Source organism: Megascapheus bottae, chromosome 17, assembly GCF_031878675.1.
Source record: "Megascapheus bottae isolate mThoBot1 chromosome 17, mThoBot2.hap1, whole genome shotgun sequence".
NCBI lineage: Eukaryota > Metazoa > Chordata > Mammalia > Rodentia > Geomyidae > Megascapheus > Megascapheus bottae.
The window spans coordinates 4799464-4812372 of NC_143525.1; the positions used below are offsets into that span (position 1 = coordinate 4799464).

Here is a 12909-nt window from a genome sequence, read left to right on the forward strand (position 1 = left end):
CTGAGTATCAGTGTTTAAGGCTAGCTGAGACAAAAAAAAAACAAACCCTGAGATTTCAAATTAACCAGAAGAATTCTGGGCTGGATGAATGGCCCAAGCAGTAGAGCATCAGCAAGCAAGCAAGTTGTGCAAAGCTTTTAAAAAGCGCATGAGTTCAAACCCAAGAACAACAACAACAAAAATTGAAGACAGGGGGAGAAGGAAACATGGTAACATGTTTGTAAGTAGGTAGAGAAAGGCGGATTGTAACTTTAAGGTCAGTCCCTGCAACTGCAGGGTAGCAAGATCCTATCTCAAAACCAAAATGAAAAAGGCTAAGGGCATAACATTCAAATCCTTCAGAAGTGCATCATCATCATCATCATCATCATCATCATCATCATCATCATCATCATCATCATCTATCATCAAGAAAAAGACAAGCCTGGTAGCAAATGTCTGTAGTCCTAGTTACTCAGGAGGCTGAGGCAGGGGAATCACTTGAACCCAAGAATCTGAAGCCACCCAGGAACATAGAAAAAATATCTCTTAAAAACAAACACAAAAATAACACATAAAAGCCAATAGTTCCTATCAGGAAATAGTGAATCATACGAGTCCCCCACCTTTTTTTTTTTCCCAGTCCTAAGGCTTGAGCTCAGTGCCTGAGCACTGTCCTTGGTCTTTTCTCAAGACTACAGCTCTACTACTTGAGCCACAGCACTGCTTCCAGCTCTTTTCTGTGTATGTGGTATCGAGGAATTGAATCTGGGTCTTCATGCATGCTAGGTAAGTACTCTACCACTAGACCAAACTCCCGGCCAAGACTCCCGTTCTTCCTGTATGGCCAACTACTAGTATTCTAGATACTCCTGCCAGAACAGCAACTTGAAGGTAATGTCTCTGCTAAGTCGTCACTCACTTTGAGATGGTCTGGATGATGAAGACATCTTTTCCCCTCACAGACTCTTGAATCTGTACCCTTGTTTCTGGAAGGAAAAAAAAATGGGGAGAGGAAGGCATGTTCAGTGTTTATTTTTTTTTAAATTGTTATTATAAAGGTGATGTACAGAGGGGTTACAGTTACAGAATGAATACCACATTTCTTTTTGGATGATGTCACCCCTTCCCTTGTAGTTCAATTCTGCATTAATCTCTAATGTTATGAAATACAGAAACTGGAACCATTTCAAACCTCACTGGCTTTAGTTTTAATAACAATAACAGATAATAAATCACAGTTTTACACAGGCTTAGTTACAGGATGGCCTTAACTGGAAGTCACCTTTCTTACTCTGGGCTTCTCAGCCATCACATGTGAGCAGCACCAGTGAGGAAGCTATGTGCTCATTCACTCAACCAACATTAATGAAGAACACAAGCACACAGTATTGCATGTGGTAGAAGCAGAGTTTAAGATTCAATATACTTCCTCTCAGACATCCTGACTAGCTGCAAGGAAACCACTGCACAAATCCAGAATGCCACATTCTGTAAGAGTGCAACAGCCAGGGTCACAGGAAGGGGAAGAACAAGTGAGGGACTGTTGTAGAGTAGAAGAGACAAAAAGAATATGAGAAATACATCTCTCAGCTGGGTGCTGGAAGCTTATGTCTATAATCTAAGCTATTTGGGTGGTAAAGATTAGAAAGATGGCAGTTCAAGGCCAGCCTGAGCCAAAGGAGGAAGAGGAGGAGGAGGAGGAGGAGGAGGAGGAGGAGGAGGAGGAGGAAGAAGAAGAAGAAGAAGAAGAAGAAGAAGAAGAAGAAGAAGAAGAAGAAGAAGAAGAAGTTGTTGTTCATTAGATTTCATCTCAACCAATAACAGCTGTGTGTGGTGGGGCACGCCTGTCATCTCAGCTATGTAAAAGACTGAAATAAGCAGGGGCTGGTAGTTTGGCCTAGTGGTACAGTACTTGCCTAGCATGCACAAAGACCTGGGTTTGATTCCTTGGTATCATATACACAGAAAAAACTGGAAGTAGTTGTGTAGTTCAAGTACTAGAGTGCTAGCCTTAAGAAAGCCCAAGGACAATATCCAGGCCAAGTTCAAGCCCCAGAACCGGCCAAAAACAAAAAAAACAAAAACTGAAATTCAGAAGGTATCAGTTTCTAGGCCAGTCTATAGGCATGGTAGCACATGTCTATAAGGTGAGAAGCATAAATAAGAGGAACAAGCCCAGTGCACATACTCTCTCCTATAATACAAGCTGCTTGGAGGCTGAGATGAGGATCACGGATCAAGGTCAGCCCAGAAATACATGAGACTTCTACAATCATTAACCATTAGCATATATACAACTATTATCCCAGCTGTGTGGGAGAGCAAACACACTCACAGAATAACCAACTGATACTGCAGGCACACAGTACTGCTTACTCTGCTGACTAAGGTACCAAAAATTTAAGCTAAGCTGAGCTCATGTTTTCATTCAGTTGACCAGTTGGGTCATGTATTCATGCAGGATTTATTGAATAAGACCAAAGAACTAGCATTTCAGCTCAGATGTGACCTGTACCCGAGCTTTATGTCTTAGTTGGTATTTTCAGTAAAAGGCAAAAAACACCCCTCAGCGCCACTCACTGGTGGCTCATGCTTGTAATCCTAGCTACTCTGGAGGCCGAGTTGAGAATCTAGCTCAAAGCCATCCCGGGCAGGAAAGTCTGTGAGACTCTTATTTCCAATAAACTACCCAGAAAACACCAGAAGTAGTGCTGTGGTTCAAGTGGTAGAGCAGTAGCCTTGAGCACAGACAGGCTCAAGCCCCAGGACTAGCACAAAAAAAAAATAAATAACAAACAACAAAACCTTATCCCGCCTCCACTTTACCTGCTAATAGCACTACCTGAACAAATGAACTAAACCATTTCACAGTAGGAAATGAAGCCCTGAGCCCATACAGCACAAACCACGGAAAGATTAAGAGATACATGCCCAAGATAGCTCACCTCTGTTAGGTTCCTGGTAAACCTGCACTTTGCCCATCTCTACCCCCAGTCGCCTAGAGAAGAAAAAGAAGGGTAAAATACAGAAAGTAACAGAACAGACTCAACACCTTCACTGTTTAAGATGACATAAATTGGTAAATAGAAAAACAAAGCTGTTCTTATTACAAAATCTGAAGTCAGTATTCAATTGTCCTCTCTGTGCTCATTGGCCACACCCCACTTTCACTTCACATCTATCCAAGGCCTACCTAGTTAAGCTCTGCTTCACCTGGTACTCCCTGTCCACCAGCCTACACTCCCAATCAACGCTAGTACCTCCCCTTCACATCCCAGGTCCTACAACCTGGGGCTCCCTCTGCCTACAGGACTTGTCCTAAACTTCAGTTGGTAGCTCATTCAGGTCACAGTTTAAATGGTATCCTGGTGCCCATGCCAAAGCATTAAACCTGTTCCATCCTGACTTTCCCACTGTTCTTCCTGGCACTTGCCACGATCTGAAATAGTTTTGTTGGCTGAGTTTCTTTTTGTCTGGTTCTCATGGTGAAACGAAAATTTTATGAGAAGAAATGCTGAATGGCATGGCTGGCCTAGAGAGGTCTCTACACTGCAGTGGCTCTGTGTGTTTACTAAATGCTTACAATGTACAACCCATAAGCTCTAAGTTATCCCCACAGTACCTACTTCCCTGCTGGCTATCTGGCAACTCCACAAGTAGCATCCATAGCAATCTTCCAGGTGCTCTTAGTGTTTGCAGGGAACAGTGACAGCTTGTGAAGACCTTCACAAACTGAAGATCTGCCCTGCTCTATGCAGACAGTCCACACTCTAACCGTAAGATATCTACTCTCAAGTCTGATGATCATCACAAACGTGGTTATCAAATTTAAGCCATTTCATACCAAACACAGATATGGATGGTAAAAGTATAACTCACTCAGCAATTTTCTTTGAAAGCTCCATACAGGATGAGTTGGAATTTGCTGAAAACAACACCAGACCTCCTTTGGGTACATTCATCTTGGCTTCTAATTCAGGTGGCGCCACACAAAACATCAAAACCTTCTTGGTTTTCCAATTCTCAGAGCCTGGAAGGGTGTGACATGTATTAAGAACTGTCATCTGTTATGAAATCCACCTGTATGGAATTTTTAATAGCAAATGACTTCAGCTGAAGGAGAAGCTGTACCACCACGGTATCTTTTATTAGGAGGTCACACACACATATGTACACATACACAGGGACAAACACAAAGCTCATTTGATTTTAGGACTGCAAACTGATGGAGGTGTGGCATCATGATTTAGTTTTTATAACCATTGGGAATAAATGATAAACTTACAAGAAAGGTGGAGCTGAAGAGCTCAGAGTTTTACTGTGTGCTGCTTAAAGTCAATTATTGACAACCTCCTGTTATTCTCTGACAACAAAATTCCTCCTGCATTAACACACAGAAAAATGGCAGAGCCATTAGCAAGGACACAGACTGGCTGATCGTTAGAGAATAAACCCATCTACCCGCAGCTTTTCTACAACAGCTGTTTCCCATAAACATCCCCCTAGCCTTTCAGCTGACCCATGGCAGGTCTAAAACTGACCTTGGTCATCCTTTCTTCCTCAGATTACACAAAGGAAAGTTCAGGCTACCATGCACAGTTTGCCCACAATAACAGCACCTGGCCCAGTACCAGAGGGGGACATCTACTCAGGCTGGGCTGGATGGAAGAGCCATGGCCTCACAGGCCGCAGAGTTCCTAGCAAGCCCACAGCATTTCTTTGCTTGTGTGTTTACTTAAGATACTTCTGGGAGCTGGGAAAGCTAGTGGAGACAGGGTTGAAAGGCCTTTGCCATTCTTTAATTTTAATTACCCATGGATATACAAACACATCCTCCTAAGAAAATATACCAACACAGCCTCTTAGGAAAAATCTGCTGGTTAAGGCTGAAGTGAGCAGCCTGAACCACAGGCTCTTCCCCAACAATGGCGCTATCCATGTAATATGGGTACCTCAGACTTTCTCTACTGAATTGTGCATATTCACACATGCAACCTCTATAAAAACTGTGAGTGAACAATATACACAATGTTTCTAGTACAAGAAGCAAATCCATCTGCACTAAGCTTCCTCACCAAACAACCTGGACAAGAAGACTCATTTTAGAGTAGCCCCATGGGACTGCTTTCCACAGTTGCATAGATGAATGGCCTGGATTTCCTAACTGCTGCCTGATCTTGAAAGGGGTGGACATGCTTTCGGCCGGCTCCCTGTCCTCAACTGGCCTCCCGTACTCGTGCTGAGGGACTAGTGGTTCACACAATAGCTGGCTCAGGGCACAGTCCCACCAGCTGGCTAGGAGAATGTAGCTCTAGAAGAGCAACCCTGAAGGGGCATTCTCAGTGAAAGCCCAGCACTACCAAATAGAGAAGTAATAGGCTATTGTGCAGCGTAAGCTGACCTAATTCATTTTAATCCACTGAGTTTCAAGCTTAACTGTATGCACACTGATCAAAGTCCTACAGAGCCCAGGGAGGACCACTAGTGTCTGCGATAGAAAGTGATTAAGAGCAGGAATTAGCTCTCAGGCCAAATCAGATCACTCCAAAGCCTGATTTTGTAAACTGCACCTAGCTCATTTTGTCAACAGTTCCTAGATACAATAATATCATGTGGCCCTTCACAGAAAAAAAAATGTTGCCAATCCTTGCTTTAAAGAAAAAGCAGCTCTGGAGTGGTGTGGTGGCTCACGCCAGTAATCCTAGCTACTCAGGAGGCTGAGGTCTGAGGATCAAGGTTCAAAGCCAGCCCGGGCACAAAAGGACCCGAAACTATTATCTCCAATTAACCTCTAGAAAACAGAAGTGGGGCTTGGCTCAAGGGTAGGGTGGTAGCCTTGAGCTGAAGAGCTCAGGGATAACACTCAGGCCCAGGGGTGGGGCAGTAGCCTTGAGCTGAAGAGTTCAGGGACAGCCCCAGGCAGAGATCAGCTGCATGACCCACAGGAAAAAAAAAAGGCCTAATGGTAGAATGTGAGTGCTTGCCTAGCATGCATGAAACCCTGGGTTTGATTTCTCAGTATCACATAAACAGAAAAAGCCAGAAGTGGCACCGTGGCTTAAGTGGTACACTGCTAGCTATAAGCAAAAGAAGCTTGGGGACAGTGCTCAGGCCCTGAATCCAAGTCCCAGGACTGGCCAAAAAAAAAAAGCAGCTCTGCACTGAACAAAGAAAATGGGGACAGAATAGGTACTATAAGTGAAAAGACATCTCCTAAACACCAACAAGAGTTGGGAGGGATCTTGACATCTGTGTGTAGAAACAGAAGGTATGGATTCAAGAGGGGACACAGAAACAAAGCCAATTCTCCTCTAGTTAGACAGGCTTTGGAGTCAAACTCAAGTGTGTATCTGGAATCGTATTCCAAGATGATGGCAAGGCATAAGCCACTTAAAATCTAAAATTTACTTTTTTTTGGGGGGGGGAGGGTCAGTCCTGGGCTTTAGTTCAGGGCCTGAGCACTGTCCTTGGACTTTCTCAAGTTGTACCACTTGAGCCTCAGCACCACTTCCGGCTTTTTTTTCTATGTATGTGGTACCAAGGAATCGAACCTGGGTCTTCATGCATGCTAGGCAAGCACTCTACCACTAGGCCAAACTCCTGGCCTCTTAAAATCTAAAATCTAAAAACAAATCTAAAATCTAAGGTCTGTCTTCCATGCGAGTGTGAAAAGTAGCCCCCCTACTGTAAAATGTCTGGCAAGTATCTGACACTATTCCTTACATACAGGACATGCACACATCAATTTCTAACCCTTTCATTAGCTATCAAATACCACAATGTGCATGTGGTGGCCCTTCTTTTCACTTTCAAATATAACTCTCTTAAAAGAAAGCACAAGGATTCTTGAGATGAACTTGGAGAAGGAAGAAATAATTTAGGGCTACGAGATGCTGGAGGTAATCTGACCTCTCCTAGTCTGTTAGAAGTCTGACTGCAGGATTCCCAGGAAACAATGCAGATATGCTTGAAGCCCAGGGCTTGAGTACCTGCTAATCCAAATTCTTAGAACACTAAGACTTCTCTCTCCAGTGGTTCTTGTCCATCCCTTGTAGATTTATAGAAAACAGATACTTGGGTGGGAATGTGGCCTAGTGGTGAGTGCCTGCCTAATATGCATGAAGCCCTGAGTTTGATTCCTTAGTAACACATACACAGAAAAAGCCAAAAGTGGGCAGGGAGCATGGCCTAGTGGTAAAGTGCTTATCCTCAGTACCACATACACAGAAAAAATTGGAAGTGGTGCTGTGGCTCAAACGGTAGAGTACTGGTCTTGAAGAAAGCCTAAGGACAGTGCCTGGGGCCTGTAGTAGAGCACTAGCCTTGAGAAAGTCTAAGGACAGCGCCCAGGCGCACCCAGGCTCTGAGTTCAAACCCCAGGACTGGGGGAAGGAAAAATGAAAAAGAAAACAGATTTCTTTTTCAACTGGAAGTAGGGCTCAAGTGGAAAATACCAGCAATGAGCAAGAAAACCAAGTGAAAGCCTAAGGCCCTCGGTTCAAGCCACAGTAGCAGCACATTTGTTTTTTTAAGATTTCTTTTCCAAAGGAATTTACCCTCTCTCTTGCCCTCTATGTACCCAAGCCTCTCCTCCTGCATTAGCCTGACTTGTGATGTCAAGTTCCAGCCCTCAGAGAACAATCTTCTAGAATCAAAACCTTATGTAAAGGTTGGGGATGTGGCTCAGCAGAACACTTGCCTGCATGCATGTAACCACATATTACAGGGTCAGAACCCCCCAAAGTCTCCCCACCTCCCTAGTCCCTGGGGCTTGAACTCAGGGCCCAGTACTGTCCCTGAGCTTCTTTTGTTCAGTTATTGCTCTACCACTTAAACATAGCACTGCTTCCAGCTTTTTCTGAGTACTTTGTTGGAGTTAAGAGGCTCATGGACTTTTTCTCCTGGGATGGCTTCAAACTGCAATCCTCAGATCTCAGCCCTCTGAGCAACTAGAACTACATGTATGAGCCATTAGTGTCCAGTTCAGTCTTCTTCTAAGTCCATCCTCAACAATAGGGAAGATATTGATTAGAAACACCTATACTCATGCTTTGTATTCCTTCACAGGCCATTCAAATACCAAGGCTGTTTCCAGTCTCAGTCCTTTCTCTTAGAAACTTATGTTGTGCTTTTACCAAACTCCCCAAAAGGCCACTATTAGGAACATGACATGCAGGGCTGGCAGGCATCTCACCAGTTCCAGGTTTAATATGAAATGGAAGAGTAAAGAGAGTTTCTACTTTTCTTATGAACTACAGCTGCTTTCATGTCTAACCTAATTTCATTCTGGAATGTGTTTATTTATAGCATGTGTGAAAACACATCCTTCCTGAGAACCTCAGCAAATCACACTCCGCTGCTTCTCTTTGAATGAAATTTAAGAATCTGCTAAGTCTAATGAATGAAAAAGATCAGTTGATTTGAATGTACTAGCAGTCATTTCAAAACTACCCATCCAGACATTTTTCTATGTGGTAACCTTTTTTGTTGTGCCAGTACTGGGGCTTGAACTTTTTAGCTAAGCTTAGCTTGAACTTGTCCCTTGGCTTTTTTACTCAAGGCTAGCAATTTACCACTTGAACCACAGCTCCATTTCCGGCCTTTTGGGGGTTAACTGGAGGTAGGAGTCTCACACTCTTTCCTGGCCAGGCTCACTTCAAATTACCATCCTCAGGTCTCAGTTTCCTGAGTAGCTAGGTTTGAGGCTTGAGCCACAGGCATCCAGTTTCCTCATAGTTGCTTCCCTTGGTCCTTCTGTTTTTTTTCTGTTTTTTGTTTTTTTTTTTGCCGGTCCTGGGCTTGAGCTCTGGCCAGAGCACTGTCCTTGGGATTTCTCAAGGCTAGCGCTACTACCACTTGAGCCTCAGCACCATATCCAGCTTTTTTCTGTGTATGTGGTATTAAGGAATCGAACCTGGGTCTTTGTGCATGCTAGGCAAGCACTCTGCCACTAGGCCAAACTCCCAGCCCCGGTCCTTCTGTTTTTATCTTTAAAGTAGCAGAGAAAGAAGCTAAGTAAAAACCTCTTTTATTTATTTTTGCCAGTCCTGGGTTGAACTCAGGGCCTAGGCACCGTTCTTGGGCTTTTCTCAGGGCTAGAGCTCTACCACTTGAGTTACAGCACCACTTCCAGCTTTTTCTATGCATGTGGTACTGAAGATTGAACCCGTCTTCCTGCATGCTAGGCAAGCACTATACCACTAGGCCAAACTCCCAGCCTTCTTATATTTTTTTAAATTAAGTGCCTGATAATGCTCAAACAGTACCTAGCACACAACATTCATCAAATGTGTGCCGAACATAGCCTTATCTTGCAGGGTTGTGGTGATCAACAAAAGGAACTGAAAGTCAAGAGTCAGTAAAGACGCATCAAAGAGGATTAGTGCTGCACCTCACGCTAAGAAAATCTGTTTGTTTGTTTGTTTTTTGCCAGTCCTAGGGACTGAACTCAGGGCCTGAGCATTGTCCTTGGGCTTTCTCAAGGCTAGAGCTCTACCACTTGAGCCACAACACCATTTCCGGCTTTTCTATGTATGTGGTACCTAGGAATCAAAATTAGGTCTTTGAGCATGCTAGGCAAGCACTCTACCGCTAGGCCAAACTCCTGGCCCCTGTTTTTGTTTTTTAAATCAAGGTCTAACCAGGCACTGGTGGCTCATACCTATAACCCCAGCTACTCACGAGGCTGAGTCCTGAGGATTATGGTTCGAAGCCAGCCTGGGCAAGAAAGTCTGTGACTCTTATCAACAATTAATCACAGAAAAAGCTGGAAGTGGTACTGTGGCTCAAGTGGTAAGGAGCTCAGGGACAGGGCCTAGGCCTAGAGTTCAAGCCCCAGGACTGGCAATAAATAAGTTAGTAAATAAATAAAACCAAGGACTAGAGGTGTAGTTCAGTGGCAAAGCACCTTTCTAACAAGCATGAGATAAGACCCTGGTTCTAGTTCCAGCAATATACATACACCCAAAAAAGTAGAAGATGTAATAGGAGTTAAAACATTTTACTTTTCCACTCCTCCACCAGCCCTGGGATTAGGGCTGGAACTCAAGGCCTCATGCTCTTACTTTTTCTCGCTTTCCCACTCAAGGCTGGTGCTCTACCACTTGAGCTATAACTCCTCTTCCACACTTCTGCACTTCGCTTTGTTGACATTAAAATGTTTTCTCATAGCTAATGCTTGACATTTTCATAGCACTCTGAATTTTTATCACAACACGATGAAGTAGGTACTCTGATCAAGCTCACAGCAGACAAGGGAAATGAGGGTAAAAGATGAAGGCACCTACTAGGTCCCCACAGATGCTAAGTAGCAGACAGCTCAGTCACAGTGTGACTTGTATTACAATCAGTTGTACACAACAGCATGCTGCAGTCTCTCAATCCACACAGAAAATGACTGTACAACCTGCTGAATTCTGCACACAGCCAGTGGAATAACACAAAATCCAAAGCAGACTTTAAATAATATCTAATGTAAACATGCCTTGTTTACAAAATTATTTGTATCAAGAACCAAAGAAAGAAAACATCGCTTTAATTCATCATTGCACTCTTCAAATTTATCCCAAGGAAAGGAAGAGAAAGCTAAATGTTCAGTGATGGCCCAAGTGTATGTGACCATCCCACAATGAGGCAATTAACTAAAACCTCAGGCTATGCATTCAATATATTCAACACTATGTAAAGGTGCTTTTGATCAATACATTATTACGAGTAATAATGGTACAACCCAAGGCAATGAAGAATACAGAGAAGAGAGACATTCTTATTAAGGCTCAATAACGTGCGAGAATTATTTTTGTGTATTTAAAAATCTAAACACTCAGGGCTGAGAATGGCTCAGTTGTAGACAGCTGGCCTAGCATGAACAAAACCTTAGGTTCTATCTCCAGCACGGCAAAAAGTAATAATAATAATAATTAAATTAAAATTTAAAAAAAAAAATTTAAAAAAACCCTTAAAACCGTAGAGATGAGATCTCAGTTCCCAAAACATTTTCATTATTCACTATGAAAGCTAAACAGCCAAACTTTACTCCTGGTAAAAGAAATTATCACTATAACGGATGAGGCAAACCATTTTCAAGCAGAATAAAATTACATGTCGATCCTCCCTAAACCTGGCAGGAATGAGCTGAGTCAAGTCACCCTTTTGTTGGTAAATGTTCACGACTGGCCCGGCCAGGCAAATGGTAATGAGGGGCTCCGTGTGCTGAGGGATGGGGAGATCAGATGCCCTAAAGGTTTAGGACCCTAAAGGTTTAGGGCTGTTGGGCCGCTGGCCCGTCAGGAGGGCTGGCTTTCCCGGCGGCGCCTGGAGGAAGCTGGGGGCCCTCGCGGTCACCGGACGTGGAAGGGATGGAGAGAGGACCCGCTAGTCCCCTCCAGCCGCCGCCCGGGGACCACGGCCTGAGCGTAGGCTGGCGCTGCAGGGATCCCCGCCCCGTGCACCTGCCCCGCGTGGGGCCAGAGCCAGCCAGAACACACCGCCCCTCGCCGCCAGCTCCTCCTCGCCTACCTGGTTCTGACCGCAGCCCCAGACCTGCCGCAGCCTCCGCTGCAGAAGGAAGAAAGCGTAGGTCTCCAGGCAGCGTCGCTTCTCCGAGCAAAATGGCGACTCCATGCGCGAGAACTCGTTTGCGAGGTCTGGGAAGGCGGGGCTGGAGGGGTGGGGCCAGAGCTGCAAGCAGGAATCACCTGCTCGGGGCCAATGGGCGTGGTCTGCCGGAGGGGCCGGGACTAACTGGTCAGGCCAGGGGTGGGGCCAGGCAGCGGAAGGGGCGGGGAAAGAACGGCGTGGGCGTGGCCAGATTGAGTCAGGCTGGTGTAGGGGCGTGTCGGAGACCGAGCTGTGCTTGTTTTGTGACCCTGGGAAGACAAATCCTGGGCCTGGTGTTAGAAGCTGCAGGTTGGAGGGATTATGAGCGTGGACTAAGTTATCAGAGTTGGAATTTAACCCCAAGATTTAATGATACCACTCTTGGGTATTTATCCAAAAGATTTAAAGTCAGGACACACTGGAAATGCACACTTATGCTAATTATGGCACTGTTCACCATAGCCAAGTTATGGAAACAGCCCAAATGCCCTGAGATTTGCGGTATGCCAAGGGCAAGCCTGTAATCCTAAACTACTCAGGAGGCCACGATCTAGTTATCTGCTTCAAATTTGCTTTTAAAAAATGATATATATAATTATTCTTGCTGTTACTATCAGTTAGGCCCAGAAATGTCGATTGGTCCACTAAATTTGGGTCATAGTAACACAAAAGTTTGAGCATGCATTTGTTTATTGTCACTTATGGGGCCAGACCGGGATACTTTCCCTGAGCTTTTGTGCTCAAGGACAACGATTTAACACTTTGAGTCACAGTACAACACTTCCAGTCTTTCTGGTGGGTAATTGGAGATAAGAGTCTCACCGACTTACCTGTCTGGATTGGCTTCCAACCTCAATTCTCAGATCTCAGCCTCCTGAGTAGCTAGGATTACAGGCCACCAGTGCCACTTCAATATCTCTAAAGCAAAGGTTCTGCCTGATGCTGATGCTCTTTGGTATCTGTCCTTACAATCATCTTTTGTACCCAAAGGAGTCTTTTCTCAAGTGTTTATTTCTAGGATAAGTTTAGGATAACCTTGCTCAGTTCCTGGAGTCACTATTTGAGCAAATGGAAAGAACCAGAGGGAAAGGACTACACTCCCCCCACCATTTAATTTTTAACTAATATTGCAGTTTGAATAATATAAGGATTAAGAAAATAGTCCCTTGGTAACTAAGGTACTGATTAGTACACTTTACCTTAATTTTTGGCTGCCAGATCTAACTTGCCTCTTCTGATTTCAGGAATGACCTTGGACAATAACTAATACCTCCTTGAGCTTTTGGTTCCTCACCTGAAAAATGGCTACTAAAGTCTGAGGCTGCAAGG

The 12909-nt window shown here is 44.3% G+C and overlaps 1 protein-coding gene across 4 annotated transcripts in view; it reads right to left on the reverse strand.

Annotated features, from left to right (window-relative positions):
• Positions 1–11641, reverse strand: part of Prpsap2 (phosphoribosyl pyrophosphate synthetase associated protein 2) — a 35089-nt gene extending 23448 nt beyond the window's left edge. For 2 of the 4 annotated variants that reach the window (XM_090349463.1, XM_090349462.1), the window contains exons 1-4: positions 11500–11582; positions 3862–4012; positions 2928–2980; positions 902–968 (exon numbers count right to left, since the gene is read on the reverse strand). In XM_090349463.1, coding sequence (XP_090205589.1) covers positions 902–968; positions 2928–2980; positions 3862–3980 — 239 coding nt within the window. In that variant the 5' untranslated portion in view covers positions 3981–4012; positions 11500–11582. Of the gene's footprint in view, positions 1–901; positions 969–2927; positions 2981–3861; positions 4013–4267; positions 4364–11499 lie in introns of all 4 variants that reach the window. The other 2 variants (XM_090349461.1, XM_090349464.1) reach the window with 2 other exon arrangements.
• Positions 11642–12909: the final 1268 nt, after the last annotated feature.